General features: G+C 46.6%; 2 protein-coding genes across 2 annotated transcripts; one reads left to right on the forward strand and one right to left on the reverse strand.

Moving 5' to 3' along the window:
• Positions 1–3,463: 3,463 nt before the first annotated feature.
• ATP5IF1 (ATP synthase inhibitory factor subunit 1) lies at positions 3,464–4,372 on the reverse strand. Its single transcript, XM_072885169.1, has 3 exons — positions 4,213–4,372; positions 3,977–4,089; positions 3,464–3,747 (listed from the first exon to the last, which is right to left on the reverse strand). Exons 1-3 carry the CDS (start codon positions 4,306–4,308, stop codon positions 3,606–3,608), a joined length of 351 nt encoding a protein of 116 aa, XP_072741270.1. The 5' UTR covers positions 4,309–4,372; the 3' UTR covers positions 3,464–3,605.
• A 330-nt stretch (positions 4,373–4,702) lies between these two features.
• DNAJC8 (DnaJ heat shock protein family (Hsp40) member C8) lies at positions 4,703–17,541 on the forward strand. The gene is made up of 9 exons (XM_072885168.1): positions 4,703–4,858; positions 6,035–6,136; positions 7,547–7,603; positions 9,373–9,439; positions 10,069–10,163; positions 11,025–11,096; positions 12,285–12,376; positions 13,334–13,409; positions 16,760–17,541. The coding sequence occupies exons 1-9, from the start codon at positions 4,787–4,789 to the stop codon at positions 16,880–16,882; spliced, it is 756 nt and encodes a 251-aa protein (XP_072741269.1). The 5' UTR covers positions 4,703–4,786; the 3' UTR covers positions 16,883–17,541.
• Positions 17,542–17,798: the final 257 nt, after the last annotated feature.

Genomic DNA, 17,798 nt, shown 5'->3' on the forward strand with positions numbered 1-17,798 from the left:
TGTAACTCAAACTTGGACATCTTTCACATTTACCTGTCTCATGTTTTTTATCACAAGCACTGTCAAAGGAGCTGCAGAAAAAACACGTTACAAGCCTTCAGGCTGGTGCTATTGCCATATTGCACTCCACTTGGAAGAAAAACCTTATTAAAGTACCTCAGATCAGTATACTCACCTGTGATGAGTTACTGCTGTATCATAAGAATCAGTAACAAGCAATATCCATCTATGTCATTTGATAACTTATTACAGAGACTGACAGTTCAAACTTCAATAGAAGAAAAAAACACTTCTGAAGAGATGCACTGATAATGAAACTACACAAAACAATATGATTTAACATCTCCCTTGCCAAAAGGCAGAGGTCCTCCTTGAATGTTTACCTTGAACCACCTTTGCTACTGATCAGATGCTACACAAACTCATTTTTCTTGCTAAGTCCAGGGAGGAGGGAAAGACATTTCTGCAATTGAATCTGCATATAAAAGATTTTAATTAGCACCAGAACCAGCGCAAGAAAAGGGACAGGGTGCTGTGGCCAGGACTGGGGTGCTGGGAGCTCTTGTAGGAGCTCAGCTGCTCACAGAATGGCCCCTGGTAAAGAGTTGGTACAGGAGATGGGGTGGGTGAGGTGCTTGTGATTTCTAGAGACAAATTCAGGAGAGGGGTCTTTTGCTAGGCAGAGATATTTGCACTGCCAAGGAAATAAAACAGTGCGTGTTAACTAGGAATGGCCAAAGTGTCACTGGCATTAAACTAAAGCAAACTGGTTTCAGGGAGATTTAGGCTATTGGGACTCCCTGGAAGAAGAGGTCAGTGGGTAGACTACAGTAGGGAAACCTCATCACGAGGACAAATTGAACAGATGCTACCCAAGGCATTAAGGTTCACAGCCAAATAGAATCCCTGGTAGGAGGATGGCTGCAAAATGAAGTATCATGCCAGATGGATAAAAATAGAGACCTTTCTAATTTAGCAAAGGTAATTTCAAGAGATGGGAGAAGACTGCTGCCACCACACACACCCCTCTCTCCTCAGTACTTCTTGCGTTTGCTTGGTGGTGATTTTGGCATCTTTGGACTCCACAAGCCATTCAACTTGCTAACCTAGCAGAAGATTCACTGGGGTCAGAACAAAAATACAGGCTGGTGAGATAACAGGCTGAATTACTCCCCCACGAATCCAACACATCCGAGACAGTGAAAGGGAGAAGTGGTGGAAGCAGGAGGGAGACCATCCGCTGTACACAGCAGCATCATTAATCCATTCAGCTTCTCCAGCAGCCATAGTCTGTGGGCATGGCTTTATAATCACCATTTGCCAGTCAAACTGCTGCTGAAAGGGACTTCTCTCCCCAGACCGCTTGCTCGGTCAAGATCTGCAGCTGCCTGTCCTTGTCGTGTGTACTTCCATTGCCATAACCTGATAGAAGTTCAGGGTGACTGCAAAGCAGTGAATTTCCTCTCCAGAAAATAGGATGGGTTTATGGACATGTGATAAGGGACCCAGTGCATCTACCAGTGTAGGAGGCCCCCTGAAACTTGTGCAAAGTTGAAACTTGAGGAAAGGGAGATGGGTTTCAGAGAGCACTGGTGGGCGAGAAAGCTCTCTGCTGTGTAGCAAGATACTGTACTGCACACCTGAACTCCGGGGGACCTCAGAGGAGTTGTAACACCTCTCCCAGCAGCATGGTAGGTGGTAGCGGTGCAAATCACAACACTCTCACAGAGTCTCACACCAAATTCCCTCTCCCTTACAGGCTTTTGGGCAGAGGCTCTGCGGCTGAGCTTATGTGGCATAGTTAAGATTTCAGTGGTGCACAAAAATGCATAGTAAATCACAAAGCCATGAATTTAAGCCCTCATCTGTTCCCTTCAGAATATAAATTTGTCCTAATATTTGTTTCAGCTATTCCATAGTCCACTGTAGCTGTGATGCCAAGAAATTGGTCTTCAGTGGGGACATCTCACTAGTGACTCCACAGCTTTTGGGGGAAGCCAACCAGCTGACAGATAAAATAGGAAAAAGATTTTTAAATGGGTAAAAATTTGTATTTTTAAATGGGTAAAAACTAAACAGGTCAATAGTATATTCCTTTTCATGACACAGTTCTTCCCACTGGGTTTCATATTCCCAGGGAGGTGGGGAGGGGGAGATATGGGTATTTTTGGCTAAGGTTAATCGGCCCCAACTAAAAAGAACAAACCCCCCAGACAGCTCTACGCGCAACCTCCACACAACTCACTGCAACACCATCTCCCACAGACTGAGCAAAGCCAGGCAATGACACACTTCACAGCACAGCCTCTTTCTTCCACAGCTGACCACACGGATGACACTTCCATTAAACGAAGAGTTTTTAAGGGCATGGACTCTTCATTAGAGCAATAGTGCTGTCATTTACTCTGCAGACAAGACGTACCACTAGCTGCAGTGCTCCTCAGGTGACAGGGAGTGGCCCCAGGGGAAAACAGCTGGTTGGGGATGTACTGGTTAACATGGGAGAAACTGGGACACCTTCGGACAGCCAGGCACATCCTTGTCAAAGCACTTTCTACATGAAAGGCTCCGATTTGCCTCCTGCAGCTTCAGACAGGGCAGTTCCAGCCACTTCTCCCCCCAGTCCAGCTTCACTGCAGCACTTCGCAGCGTGGCATAACACAGGGTAGCTTTTACCAGTAGCAGAAATGAAGCCTGTTCAGGTAGATTTATGGACACGGCAGTGCAGGTGTGGAAGGAAAGGCTGCTTTCTTACCCACCCATTCTTATTACATAAAAACCCCTTCTCGTCAGGGCTTAGTGCAGCAAGGCCGCACTATTTCAGTATGTCACTTGCTGTATGTTTTATGATGGATTTCTTGTATTAAAATTGCAAAAGTGACTGAACCTGCATAAAATAAATCTTAATCCATCCTTCTTTGGAAAGCGACTTAGATAAGGGACATTGAGAACTAGAGACAGAAAAAAACCACCATTGGGCAATTAAAGTCTTTGCAGAAAACAACATTCACGTAGAAGTCAGGATCTCAGCTGTCTTGCTCCAAGAACTTGCACCAGCACAAGTGAAATCACTGTGACTTAAAACAGTATTTTTCCCTCTCAGTTTATGGCACTAAACACTAGAGTGCAACAAAAGAACCTTATTTTTTATAGATACTCTGCTAGTCCAGTGGAGAGCCATCTCCCCCCTACACCACAGTGACAGTTTTCTTGAGACAAAGTTCTGTCTGTGTGAATGGGTTTCTACACAGGTACCATTTTTCCCCAGCTTTAACGGTCAAGTTAGCACATGAAGTGTGAACGGTCATTTCTTTCAAATAAATCTAAAGAGAATAGTGAAGTTCTGCCTTCTCCAGGCAGGACTGCCTACTCAAGAGTATATCCTTATTTTGGAAGAACAATGATATTTAAAACCAGAGAGTGGATTTTTTTTTTTTTCATTAAACAGTTACTGAGCAGAAAGGAGAGACTGAGAAGTTTATTTGACATTGTTGCAGACCACAGTATAATTGGACAAATTTGGATTATGTTGGCCAAACCATACAGTCTTCAGCGCTGTTTTATACCACAATCAGTGTTGGCCGTGCACATTCAACAACATCAGCTTAGTCATCGTCTTTAAGCTTCTTGATCTTATACTTGTGACGCTCAATTTCTTTCTGCAGACGCTCTATCTCTTTCTTGTGGTGATCGATCTCCTCCTCATGGTGTTTCCGTAAGGCAGAGAGCTGCTCCCTCTCCTTCTCCCTGCAAGAAAGCACGGCACAAGGTGCAGCACCCGCACACCCGGCGTTCGCCGCAACCCTTCAGCGCGGGGCTCGGGAGCCGGCGCGGAGGCGGGGGCTGGCCGCAGGAGGGGGCGGCTGCAGGCGAGGCTGGCAGAGGCCCAGCACTAGGCCGCCTCGCTGGGCCCTGCGGCGGTTACCCGGCTGGGGGGAAGCTGCTTCCGCGGGAGGCCCCGCCGCACCCCGCTCACCTGAAGTACCGCTCCTCCTCAGCCGCCTGCTTCTTCCCGAAGGCGCCCCCAGCCTCGCGGATGGCGCCGCCGCCGCCGCCGCCCTTCCCGGCGCCTTTGCCCAGCTCGCCCAGCTGCGGGGAGAGTCGGCGATGAGCGGGGAAGGGAAGGAAGGGAAGGGAAGGGAAGAGAGGGAAGGGAAGGGAAGAGAGGGGAGGGGAGGGACGGAACGCACACCCCCGGCCCCCCGCGCCCACCTGGTCGGCACCCGAGCCCGAGCTCCAACGCTGCTGCTGCGCCAGCAGGGCCCCGCGCAGGCCGCCCCGGGCCGCCGCCACGGCCACGGCCGCCATCGCCCGCCTGCCCTTGGAGCGCCGCGCGGACGAGAACCACCCCCCAGGGGCGGGGCCGCGCCCAGCCCGCGGCGTCACGGCCCGCGCATGCGCAGCCTTCGCTCCCACCCTCCCCCCACCCCGCACTCCTGCAGCCGGGGCGGCGGCGGCAGCTGGGGCCCGGAAGGCCCGGGGCCCGCGGCCGCCCGCCCCCTCCGGCCCCCGCGCCCGGGCTGCGCTTCTCTGCCTCGCCGCCCGGCGGGAGCTCCCCCGGGCGGGGAGGCGCCGGGCCGGGCCGTCCGGCGCTGTCCCATCCCCTCAGGACGCGCCCGCGGGCTTCGGCCGCGGGGCGCCTAGCAGCGGGGGAAGGGGTGGGCGACGGGGGGGCGGGGCCAGTTGCCATGGCGCGCGCGGCGGTCACGTGCCGGGGGCGCCGCCCGCCCCGCCGGCTTCAGCGCCGTGCTCACGTGCGCGCGCGCGGCGTCACGTGGTGCTGGCGATGGCGGCGGCGGCGGGGGAGCCCGGGGCGGGGGGCGCCGCCGAGGAGGCGTTCCTCACCTTCTACAACGAGGTACCGACGCCTCAGCGCCGCCGAGGCGGCGGGCGGCCCTGCCCCGCCCTCCGGGCCCTGCTCGCCCGCGGCCGGCGGCCGGCGGCCTCCCCTCCCAGCGCCGGGGCCTGGCGGGCCGCGCGGCGCCTGGCCCGGCCCAGCCGCCCTGAGAGGAACCCGCTGGGCCCCGAGCCCGGCCGTGGCGGGCCCTGGGGCTGCCCCGAGCCGCTGGCGGGCGGGAGGGCGGGGCGGGGCGGGGCGGGCGAAGCCGATGGCGGTGCTGGGCAGGGGGCGGGCGAGCGGCAGGTGCCGGCGGGTTCGTGCTCGGCCCGGGGAGACCGGGCGTTCCGCGGGCTCGCTGCCGCCGGCCCCGCGGCGTCTCCCGCGTTCCGAAAAGCCCCTGTTGTGGCTGGGGGAAGGAGCCAAGCGTTCAGCCCCCATCTCGCCCCTTCGGGTGAGCCCGGTGGGAGTTGTGTGCTCCGCGGTCTCTGAACGTAACCCTCCCCTGTGCTCCACCGCTTAGCCTTTTCGCGGACAAACTGTCATTTCGAAGGTGCGTGGGGCCCCTTTCCCTCAGCCTTGCGCTAGTCTCTGCCGCTTTGTGCGCAGCTTGGATGTGACTGCCTGAGCCTGTCCACAGAAAGGTAGTGCCAGTTTGGTGGATGCTTATTTCTTTAAATAAAGGTGAACGTTAAATGTAAATGCATGGTTTGGTTTGGCTTAATATTGTAAAGAACAAAAAGTAAACTGAACTGAACTAAATAACCTGTGGTCAGAATGAAGTGGACTTGTATACTTGCACTGGTGTCACTTAATGTGTTTAGTGGGCTGTCCCGCCAACAGCAGGCGAAAAGCAACAGTGCGGTAGGTTTCCAAGGAATCACAATGACAGTGCTGGTGTAGGAGCAAAGTGAGGGGAAGAGCCACAGCTGTTGAGCAAGCTATAGGAGAGACAGGCAGAAGTGCTTTCTAGGGTTTTTTATACTTAAAACGTAATGTTAAAAATACTGTCATGCTGTAGAAAAGGCTAAAAAATGTGCTCTGCTAGTGCTTGAGTAAAATAGCTACAGGCTTTGGATGAGCAAGAGGTATTGTGAATTGTAATACGGGATGATGATGACTGGTGTAGTAATCACACGGGAAAACAGGTAAGCACATTGTGATGGTCAGTTAATATGGGTCTGTCTTGTTCTTCAGGTAAAGCAAATTGAAAAACGAGACTCTGTTTTAACATCAAAAAACCAAATTGACAGGCTGACCCGACCTGGATCTTCCTATTTCAACTTGAACCCTTTTGAGGTTAGTTTGAATGTTTTATCCTCCCTTCTGACTTGGTATACCAACTTCCAGATTGACTGGGCATTTATTTCAGTAAAAAGACCAAACACAAAGAAAGAAAAAAATTCTCTAGATGTAGATTACTGTGCAGAACGTTTACAGAAGACAGAAGGATGGTGTATATGTGCTCGCTCTCTTTTTCGCTGTTTTATGGCAAGCACAAACTGTATTGTTTTGACATGTTTCCCTTGTGCAACAGCAGTAGAAGATTTGGCAGATTAACGCCAGGTACTTTCTGAATGAGAACATAACAGCTACAAGTGGCATGCATGTCAGGTTCTGTTCTGAGCATTCTTGACTCAGCATTTCTAGTTGTGTCTTTTATTTTGGATGTTTATCCCACTGAACTTGCGTAGTGTATAGAATGCGAGAAGGACTCTCACTGCTCACGCTGGGCAATCTTTGAGGAGTCACTGGAAAACGGATAATTCCCTTGCACGTTGTCTAGTTTGATTCCAGCTGCAGTCAGCCTGAGGAAGACAGTAAATAAAATAATCTTATGTTTCTCGGGAGCTGGCGTTTCCCATGTGTGTTCCTTCCTGATACCATCTTCATCTGCCTTTTTAAAGCCTCAGGTACTTTTTGTAGTCTCAATTTAGGGCTGGTCAGCCAGATCAATTGGCAGCTTCACCTTGACAACGTTCAGTTCTGTGTAGATCTTAGTACTTGACTTGGAGAGTAAATTAAGAAAGCCATTTAGAAGTAGACTGTAGCTTTCCTGTGAGAGAATGGTTTTTATTTACAGATCCTTAGTGTCAGACCAGCATGCATCTGCATTGAGTAGGCTCACTTGTTGCCTTAGGACTTTTGTTCAGTAAATTAATTCACAAAAGAGCTCCTAAACTCTGCCACGTTCCTAAAGACCGGTACGTAGACAAGTGGGCTAATTCATGGAAATCAAACAGTAAAACTCTTGTGTCTTCTTTCAAAATGATAAAATGAATAAATTCTTACAAAGTACTATCTTTCCTGCCCAAAGTTCCCAGTTATGAATGATCCAGTGGAGTCCCAAAGCCACCGTATGCTTCCATTTCTGCTAAACAGCATTGCTACAGGACTGGTTGAAGGTTTAGACCAATTGTGGCTATTTAGGGATGGCAGCTGTCTACATGAGGCTTGAGTGTGGAAGGGACACTGGCATAGTCAGAAGAATCTAGCATTGCTAAAAGTAGAATGTCCCAAGCATGGTGTCTCTTAAAATGTTTCTGGTTTACCAGGTGAAAATTCATGTGCTGAAGCAGCTCCCTGCTGGGGGGAGCTTTTTGGTGTTGTGTCTGTAAGCCAGTGAACCAAGCATTTAGAGCTTGTTGCCAGGAACCTGAAACATGGGGAGCATCATTGAACTTGCTCTGCTCTCATGGTCTCTTTTAGGTACTGCAGATGGATCCTGAAGCCACAGATGAAGAGATAAAGAAAAGATTCCGGCAGGTATTTGGCTTTTGCACTTGAAGCCTCTGGAAGGAAGCTAGAAGCTCTGTAGAGATAGTGCAGCTGTGCTTGGGAACAAGAAAAATGGTGGTAAAGCTGTATTGGGGTAGAGGAGTAGCCATTTTGGGAAGAAATGCATAGAACAATCTTTGTATCAACAAGAGGAGAGCTGCGGAAGTGTCCCTGGTCCATGCATGGTATGCTCCTTTGCCTGTAAAGTGTGTGATGAGGCTATTGCAAACTGATACGCCCATGTATAATCAGCTTATTGAACGTTAGTTCAAAGGGAAGGTCAAAATTTGTCAGAAATTAAGAACTGAGAGAAGGTATTTTTCTCAAATATATGGACTTGGATCCAGAAGTGTATTTTCTGTGAGGTTTCTTTAAGAATTTCAGCGGTCATTTTTGGTCACTTGGTTACCTGGAACAGCAGCAGCCCTGCTTACTGACCTGTCTGCATTGCCCCGTGCAACGCAGGAAGCATTACCCCAGACTTACTCTGCTGACAGATCTGCAGCAGAAATTTGAATTTAATCAGTGCATGCAGCAACAAAACACAATATTTGGGGGGCTGTAGCCTCCCACCTGAATTAGCAGTGTAAACATCAAGAGCTGTCTTTAGACAGGAAGCTGTGCTGGCTGACAGAGGAACATGCCTACCAAGCTGGTGATGGGATATGGGCTACTTCTATATGTGGAAGTGGGAGGATAACCTTTTAGTCTCTTGCTGACTTCTCAGTTCTGCAAATCAATAAACTGGGTCTGTCCTAGCTTTAGGCTGATAGAATACCACAGGGAAATGTTCTGAAGTCAATGTGGTGAAATAAGTGCATGGAATTGTGTACTGAAGAAATCAAACACCTAAATACAGAATGTGGAACAGCCAACAGAAGGAAAAAAACATTGGCTGTAGCAAATCACAGAGTAAATCAGCAGCATGCTGCTGTTTAGGACCAGAGGCAAACCTTTTTCTTGTGAATTAGCAAGTGCCATGTGTTCAGGAAGTAACTATTTTGCATTCTTTGTCACTGATGCAATTTCAGTTGCTGCACTGTGACTGGTTTTGAACATTATACTAGGAAAGATGCAAATAAACTAGAGAGTCCCTACAGCAACATCAGAAATAAGAGGTCTGAGAGAAAGAATGCCATGTGGGGAAAGAACTTTTGAAAGAACTTTCTCTTTCACTGGAAGAGCAAGGTAGAGAACATGTGCTTTCCAGCCCATTTAAGGTTGCCCTAAAGATGGGAGCAATCCATGTCCTCTCTCTGCTGGATAGAGAGTATAGGAAGGAGTTTTCTTAACTTTCAGTAAAGGAGCCTAAGGAAAAGCTTACCCACTCTGTTAAATGTTTTGACAGCCTTAGGGATACTGGAGAACTTCTTGGGAGACATTGTTGAGTAAAAGGTAAACTTCAGTTGAGGATGATCTTTGTAAGTTTGTTTCTTCTTAAGACCAAGGATACAAAACTTGGGTGACCAAGAGGTTCATATCAGCCCTGGGCACTGCAGGTGAAGGGTGTTTATATTGTTCTGTACATCCCAAGCTGCAGCTTTTCTCAGAGAGCCTGTTTATTACAGGTATTGTATTTGATTTACAAGCTTTTACTGATGCATATTGCTAAATGTTGTCAGATGATTTGTCCATATGCAAAGGAATGTGATCCCCTGTGATTCCTTCTGTCTGAGACCATTTTCCTCCTCTCACAAAAATCTCTGAAATATTCTTCATCTTTTACAATCTTGATAGCAAGATCCTTTCTCTTGCAGTTGTCAATATTGGTGCATCCAGACAAAAATCAAGATGACGCAGATAGAGCCCAGAAGGCTTTTGAAGGTAACGCTCTCACCCTTTCCCTGGGCTGGTGTACGATATTACTTGGACTGCTATTTTTCTGTAGCTGGTTTAAATGGGGTGGAGGCCCCACTGAGACAGAAGAACTGCTATAAGAGGCCTTCAGATGAGGGAGATGTGTGGGTGGCATTTCAGCAGAGACTTTCACTAGATGGCGGTATCCACGTTGCCAGTCTGCAGCGGGACCAAACAAGCCCGTGGGGTTTTGAGATTGTTTAAGACAAGCTGTTTAATTTGTGCATTAGATTTTATTCAAAGACCATACGACAGAAGTAATGTGATGGTTTTAGGTGTATGCTTTGCGCTACAGTGAGGCATTACGCACCTTAAACTTACCTCATGCCCTATAACTAAATCACTTGGTAGGACTGACACTTTCACCCTGCTGACTCCAAAAGGTGTCTGACAGTTTCTGCCATTACTGTACCCCAAATCTCATTTGACTAATCATGATATCACTTACCTAGATATATCAAAAAACCCCTCAAAAACCAACCAAACAACCCCCCCCCAATTCTATGAAGCAAAATTTGTATGGTCAACAAGTAGCAACCTTGTGATGCTTTGTGAATGTGACTACTGGTGCTATTAATGTTGATGCTTTTTGTTAGCTGTAGATAAAGCGTACAAGTTGCTGCTAGATCAGGAGCAAAAGAAGAGGGCCTTGGATGTGATACAGGCAGGAAAAGAATATGTGGAACACACTGTAAGTATCCCATAGGAACATCCAGGGCTGGGGGTGAGTGGTCATCAGTCCTTTGTAATTTGCTTTTTGGTACACCTGCTGCATGTTTAGGTCATTAAAAAGTGAGCTGAGCAAACCTCATAATGAGTGCAGGTGGACTCTTGAGCTTCTCAAGGCATGAACGAATGTGCTTTGTCCAAGGCTGCTGTTGAGCTCAGTGCAAGATAATTCAGTGAAATTCAGTACTTGAAATAATTGGGTCAGACCACATGATCTGACCTAAATATTTTTTTCAACTCTGTGAATGAATGGTGCGGTTCAAATGTGTGTAGGTGGAAGAAAATAGGTGGTGACAGCAGGAGACTGGGAAGTTTTGGGGGAAAATGACCTAGGATTGCATTGGCCAAGAAGTTAGTTGAGTGATGTGGGTGGACTAAAACATCACAAGCTTGAGAAAGCAGATGATGTGGGAGAACTCAGATACTCTAAACCAAGGAACACTTTATGTTCTGCTTGTTGTTGTTACTCTTTTGAATATTACAAAGCAAAATAAACTTTCTGCTGGTTTGGATGGTGTATATTGGATATGAACATATCTTAAAAACAACCGAAAAAACCCAACAAAGGGATTGTGTTGGATGAATAGTATCTAACATAGTATTTTTAATTACTACAGTTCATGTGAATAGTGATCTTGTATGTGTTTATCTGGACCTAGGACCAGGAGGTTTTGGTCTAAAATAACACATCGATCCAAATCAAGAACTTACTGTCACCCAGAGTTCTTCTCCCACAGTGGAACAGGAATGCAGAACTACTTGGATACAATTATGTAAGCCCTATACAACTTTTTAGGCTCTTATTTTTGTTCTTAATCTTTAGGTGAAAGAAAAAAAGAAGCAGTTGAAGAAGGATGGAAAACCTCCCACTGTAGAAGAGGATGATCCTGAAGTTGTAAGTCATATACTGTTCAGAGAAACTGTGGAGTACAAAATGTGTTTTGTGGAATTAAGAGTCAAAACCAGTATGAAAGTATTTATTAGACTTGTTAGAGTGTTGTAAATCCTTGCACTTACAGAAGAACAAATTCTGATAAGCCACTGTAGAGTACCATGTGTTGGGTAATACCCATATATTTTAGAAGATAGTTAACTGTAGTGTAAAGAGTGAATATATAATGAGATTATATAGATCAAAATACCGAATTATTTTCTTGGAGTAAGTCTTCATTGCTTGCGCATCATGCAGTCTTTCTTGAATGGAATTGCTTGTTGTATTCTGAATGCTGGAACTGCGGCGTTCTTGCTGTCAGCAGAGGCATGTATAGAACCCACTGCAGCCTGTCTAAAATGTGCTCTTAGTGCCATTTTGTAGTAAGAGCTGTTCTGGCTGTTTCTTCCATGTAGCACTTGAGGATAGATGTGCTGTTCTGCAGCAAATCACTTTTATTAAAAAAGGCATGACATAACTTAGTAGTTCTTACCTGGTTTCTAGTCTGAAAAAGTCAAGTGATTTTAGAGGCTTTAACAGAATGATAGATGATTATCAAACACTGACATCATTAGTCTTACTGTCGTCACCTTTTTTTTTTCCTAAACATGATTTTTTTCCTCTTGATATCACCACAGTAACCCCATAACCGTCTTATTTTCCATTGATTTTCAGAAGTCTGTTGCTGTTCTTTAATAATGAAGTTTGTCTTAAGTATACTGATATTTGCTACTGAAAAGCCAATGCTAGACTTTTACAACACATCAGGAAGATCTGCTGGCAAATTACTATCTAAACAGTGACCATTTTGCCTTTTTTTTGTAAAAATGTAACAATGCAAGACTTAACAGAAGAATAACAGACCTTGAAATGAATGGTTCTGTTTAAGCACAGCTTTGTGAATACAAATGAAAATGAGACTAATCTGAGGCTAATAAGTAGCTGTTTCCTGGTGTCAGGGCTAGAATTTAATCAGCATTGTTTTTAGCCTTTCCTGTGCCGCTGCTATTGACTACTGTTCAGGCAGGATGCGGGGTTACGTGGGCGTACATACGCTTCACGTTCTTTTTATGCTTCTTACATTCTTATGTAAAATAGACTTCTCTAACTGTGTTAATGGACATTATTTTAGACCAGATTTGTGTTTTACAGTTCAAACAAGCTGTATACAAACAGACGATGAAGCTCTTTGCTGAACTGGAAATTAAGAGGAAAGAAAGAGAAGCTAAAGAAATGCATGAAAGGTATGAGCAGCATCCTGCTTGTGCAGTTCAGGCTCCTTTTCCCCCCTCGTGCTTCCTCAGAGAAGATAAGGAATCATAGAGTCTTAGAAAGGTCTAAGTTGGAATGGACCTCGGGAGATCATCTGGTCCAACCTCCTGCTGAAAGCAGGGCCTTGGATTAGATTAACAAGGGTTCTGTCAAACTGACTTCCAGTGATGTAGATTCCACCACTTCTCTGGGCAACCTGTGTGTTACAGAGCTCTGTGCTTGAGAAGTGCAAACAGGATGCTTGCCCTCCCGTATTCATATATTTGGTATGCTTATATACTCTCATGTGTATACTCAGAGGCCAGCCAAAACAGTGAAATGATGACACATTTCTGCATGTTGTTAGCATGCAAAGAATTGATTTTTAATTTTAATCAAGTGCCAGAAATACCCTGTGGCATGTGTGATCCTGAACTATTTTTGGGTGTTTTGATCACATGTTGCCTGAGTGCTCACTGTGGATGCACTTCATAGAGCGGGGTTTCTGTACTGGTCAGTGAAGGCAGTCTGAGAGATGGTTGCAGGGCACTACTTCCGATCACACATGAAAATTGGCGGGGGGGGAATTTGATTCTTACCTTGCATGCTCAGGTGTTTATTAACTTCTCAAAATGTGTACTCTCAACCGTTTTAGAGACTTATCACTGGAGTTATGAAGGAGTCCAACTTGTTTTGCTGAGCAAGAGAAGCTGACTCACTGATTAAGTACATGTCAGTGGTGCCAAACCGTCTCTGCTCACTGCTGTTCCAGATTTGAAATAAAATTCTATTTGCTGTGCTATCTTAGGTGTGCATATTTATTTCTTCTGATAAGCACTTTAATCTGCCAAGAAATCAGAAGAGCTTTCTGAGATGTTTTGAAAGTATTACTGTGTTTTTTTAAAGTAGATGCTTGTGGGTTCATAACTTCTTTCTGGTTTCCCTTCCAGGAAGCGGCAGAGGGAAGAAGAAATTGAGGCACAAGAGAAAGCTAAACGAGAGCGAGAATGGCAGAAGAACTTTGAGGTAATCAGCAGCTTAACTTACAGGATGGGCCTCTGCAGTTCTTGGCCATGCTGCAGGGAATGCCCCTAGGGAGAAGAGAGACTTTTTGTCTGCAGGTGCTATAAGATAATTTAAGTAGACACTTAGTAAAAGATCCTGCACAAGCCTGGGTTTTGTCCTTGTGTGGGGAGGAGAGCCCACCAATAGGGCTTTGGTATCACCTTTCCAGAAATAGGTCTGGTAAATTAAGGTGTAGTATTTTTCAGCTCTATCAGCAGTTCATTCTTGTCCCTAGTCAGAAATTTGAATTGCTGCTTAGCCCAGGTCACTGGTGACCAGTAAAACAATCTGGCAGCTGTTCAACCACTAGTGTGGACTAGGAAATAAGTCAGTAACGGTGTGCAGGACCTCATGAAAAGATGAGCTAGATCGTTCATTGAATCCAAAGCCAGATCCCAGTCTATGTTCAAGAGGACTTTAAAAAAGAGGGTGTCTGGGAGAGAAGTGTATGAGCTGGACTGGCATCCTGTGGAAAGTGGACAACTACGATGTTTCTGAAGACTCAGCTGGGGAGAGTTTGTGTTCATGTGCTATATAACATGGATATAAGAAGTTGGATATTTTGAAAAACTTGTATAATGCTGCTGTGTTGAGTGCACTGTGGGTTTTGTCATGTAATGCCAGAGAGGTAAATGAGTATGTCACTGACCTTGCTGCTGGCAGAAGTTCTGTGTTCTCACGCCAGAATGGCTACAGAATTTGGGTGTCATTGCTGTAGGGATGCAGTAAAGCATAGCAACTGAGGAAGTGTGAGAAGTATTACAAACAGATAATGATGGCCCAAATGGGGGAGCTGCAGAACTATTGATATTGCAGCTCTGAGTACCTGCATGTCCTCAACCAGTCATAGATAGCTAAACCTCTGCACTCGCAGGTGTCTTCTCCAGCCCTGCTGGTGACCATTTAATCCATGTGAAAAGAGTATCAAACCCAGGTGTTAATGTCCCAAATGGATCACTGGAATACACAAGAATAAGAAGCTTATTTCTGGTAGTGACCATCATTGAGAGAGGGTAACGGAGACAAAATAACACATGAATTCTTGGTTGCTCCTGTATGTGTATTAATTCAGTGGCTGCCTTTAAAATATATCTGAAATGAGTATGTGTTTTGCTGCTTTGAATGATATTTAAACTGTAAGGAAAAAAAGTTGATATTCTGCAATTGTGGTTCTGTCTCAGATTGAAAAAAAACCCCAAACAAACCCAACACAAAAATCCCAACCTTTAAAGGTGCTCACATTGTACCTCTGCATTGCTCTTCTGGACTTTCCTGCTCCTGGTGATTCCAATCCTTGTCTGCATACTGCATCCTAGTTCTGATCCTGTCTCTTTACCCTAAAACCTGTAGGTTATGTCCCTCATGGATATTCTGCAGTGTTTCTGAATATCTGTGTCATCCAAGTGGTTGCCTGCTGTTTCTAGAAGCTATTCATAGGCTGCTTATAGAGCTGAATTATATCTTGATGTAGTTTAGAAGGAGCAGGTTGGAACATCTTCTTTCTCCCACCCTCAAAATTCACCTTCTTACTAATTTCAAGAATAGCTTCTACCACCAAACTGTAAGAAACAAGAAGATTAGAACAGAAGTTGCCATACAGCCTTATCCCTAGCAAAAGTGTAATCACAGAATGGTTGAGGTTGGAAGGGACCTCTGCGGTCCATCTGGTCCAATGCCCCTGCTCAAGCAGGGCCACCTTAGAGCCAGTTGCCCAGAACCATGTCCAGATGGCTTTTGAATATCCTCAGCAATGGAGACTCCATAACCTCTCTGAGCAACCTGGTCCAGCGCTTGGAAAAAACATGTTTCCAGGTGTTCAGATAGAGCTTCCTGTGTTTCAGTTTGTGCCCATGGCCTCTGGTCCTAGTATTGGACATCACCAAGAAGAGCCTGGCTCAGTCTTCTTTCCACCATACTTCAGATACTTGTACACATTGATGAGATCCCTCCTAAACCTTGTCTTCTCCAGGCTGAACAGTCCCAGCTCTCTCAGCCTTTCCTCACAGGAGAGATACTCCAGTCCTTTAATCATCTTTGTGGCCCTTTGTTGGACTCTCTCCAGTATGTCCCTGTCTCTCCTGTACTGGGGAGCCCAGCACTGCACACAGCACTCCAGGGGTGTGCCGAGGGGAAGGATCGCCTCCCTTGACCTGCTGGCCATACTTTGCCTAATGCAGCCCAGGACAGCATTCGCCTTCTTTGCAGCAAAGGCACGTTGCTGGCTCATGTTCAACCTGGTGTCCACCAGGACCCCCAGGTTCTTTTCTGCCAAGCTACTTTCCAACCGAGTGGTCCCCAGCATGTGCTGGTGCATGGGGTTGTTCTTCCCCAGGGGCAGGACTTTGCACTTCTCCTTGTTGAACCGCATGAGGTTCCTGTCAGCCCATTTCTCCAGCCTGCCAAGGTCCCTCTGGATGGCAGCACAACCCTCTGGGCTGTCAGCAACGCTTCCCAGTTTTGTGTCATCTGCAGACTTGCTGAGGGTGCGCTCTGCCCCATCATCCAGATCACTGCTAGTGCCTGGCCTTCCCCCATCCTGCCATGGGGAAGGAGGGGAGCGAAGCAGACAGCTGTTGTAGCCAGAGCCCATGTGCAGCACCAGTATTGCAGGCACAGCTATGGTCAGATGGACCTTGAGTGTACGGATCCCACAGTGTGAAGTGGATCATCCCTGGACTTGTTCTGTCCTACTGTGTGAAACCTTCAGCCTGTAGGGATCATAGGTTGGCTTTGTGGGGAGTCTTCGCCCCCCACCCCCCTGAGGGGTTTCTGCTGCTCGCAGGTAGGCCAGGGAGAGGAGAAAAGAGTACACCAGAAATCTTTTCTCATTGTGTCTTTCTGATGAAGCTTGGGGCAAGGAGCGCGAGAGAAGACAGCATTACGTTTCCCTTCTCTCTTCTCCATGCCTCCAAGCTGCAGCACAAGGAGAGCTGTCTCAAGGATGTGCGACACAGTAAGGAAATGGCACGTTCTGGGCTGACGTATTAGGAACATCCATTGGAGATGAGGTTTCTTGTTTTCTTTGCACATCAGAGGATTCAGTAGACTCTAGTCAGGACTGCACATCCCAGGCTGGTTGCTTCTGAAACAAGAAACCAGCATAGTGGTTATACTGCTGTTTGTAAGCTCTCTTGTAGTCCCACTGTGCTGTGTCTGCTGCTCTGGCTCTTCACAGTGTCTGCATGTCCTGGTTGCCAGGGTGCTACATGCTGGATAAGGGGGAAATTGCTATTCATCTCTTGAAACCGGTATGTGTTGCCTGTTCTCTGGCTCTTGCACTTCTTAACTCTCCATTTCCTCTCTGTTCCCAGGAAAGTCGGGATGGTCGTGTGGACAGCTGGAGAAATTTCCAGGCAAATACAAAGGGAAAGAAAGAAAAGAAAAACAGGACCTTCCTGAGACCTCCCAAAGTAAAAATGGAGCAGCGTGAATGATCCTGGCAGCACTGCCCAAGTGCAGCTCCTCAGTCCCCCTCCCTGCTTTTAAGGACTCATTGGCACCTAGAGTAAGAATTGCTTTTTAGTAGACTGTTTGTTTCCAGTACAATTAATTATTGGTCAAAGTATTTTTTGTACTCTGTCCATTTGAACTAGGGCCATAGTATCAACTCAGCCAGGAACCCGCTACATGTAGAACACTTGGCTTAGGAGGGTCCCCGCCATTATTGCTGTCCTGTTTGTCTGCTGCCCTGTAACTCGATGTTTTGTACTTCACAGAGATTGTGCTGTTTCACCACTTCCATTTCTAGTTTGAGAGCTGAACAAAATATTGAAATGCATCCATACCTTTCCAGGCATCATCTTTCTCAGCAAGTTCGGCTTTGGAAAGGTCCGAACTGACTCTGGAAATCTGCTTCCAGCACTGTGCAGTGCAGCTGACCTGCAGTTGAAGTCCTGCAGCTCCTCACTGAACTGAGTGGTGCTTGGAAGGACCCTTCCCCCAAGATCTGATTTCCAAACTAAAATCCCAGCTCTCAGGCTTAGACTTCTGTTAATCTCAGACCAGCTGGTCAGTTCTTGTAAAGGAAAAATAACTTCTCTTGATTAACGGTTAAGTTGCAATGGTCTGTATGTAAAATAAATTTTTACCCAAGTTACTGGGTTTTTTTCTTGGAATTATTAAAAAATACAATTGCAAGGGTGTGAATTGAATGCTGGCCACTGAAATGTTGCTACTCTTCAGCGTGAACACTTTCCCTGATAAGGGTCTGCAGTCATCCCAAAGTCTGTTCTGACTTGAATTTTGCAGTGACAGTCCCGCAGAGTGGCACCCAAGAGGATGGGGAGAGGGTATCTCTTCCCTGGATGCTGCCTGGGTGGATGCAGGTGTGCCAGAGTCTGTGCTGAAAAC

This window comes from Ciconia boyciana, chromosome 21 (genome assembly GCF_034638445.1).
Source record: "Ciconia boyciana chromosome 21, ASM3463844v1, whole genome shotgun sequence".
Lineage (NCBI taxonomy): Eukaryota > Metazoa > Chordata > Aves > Ciconiiformes > Ciconiidae > Ciconia > Ciconia boyciana.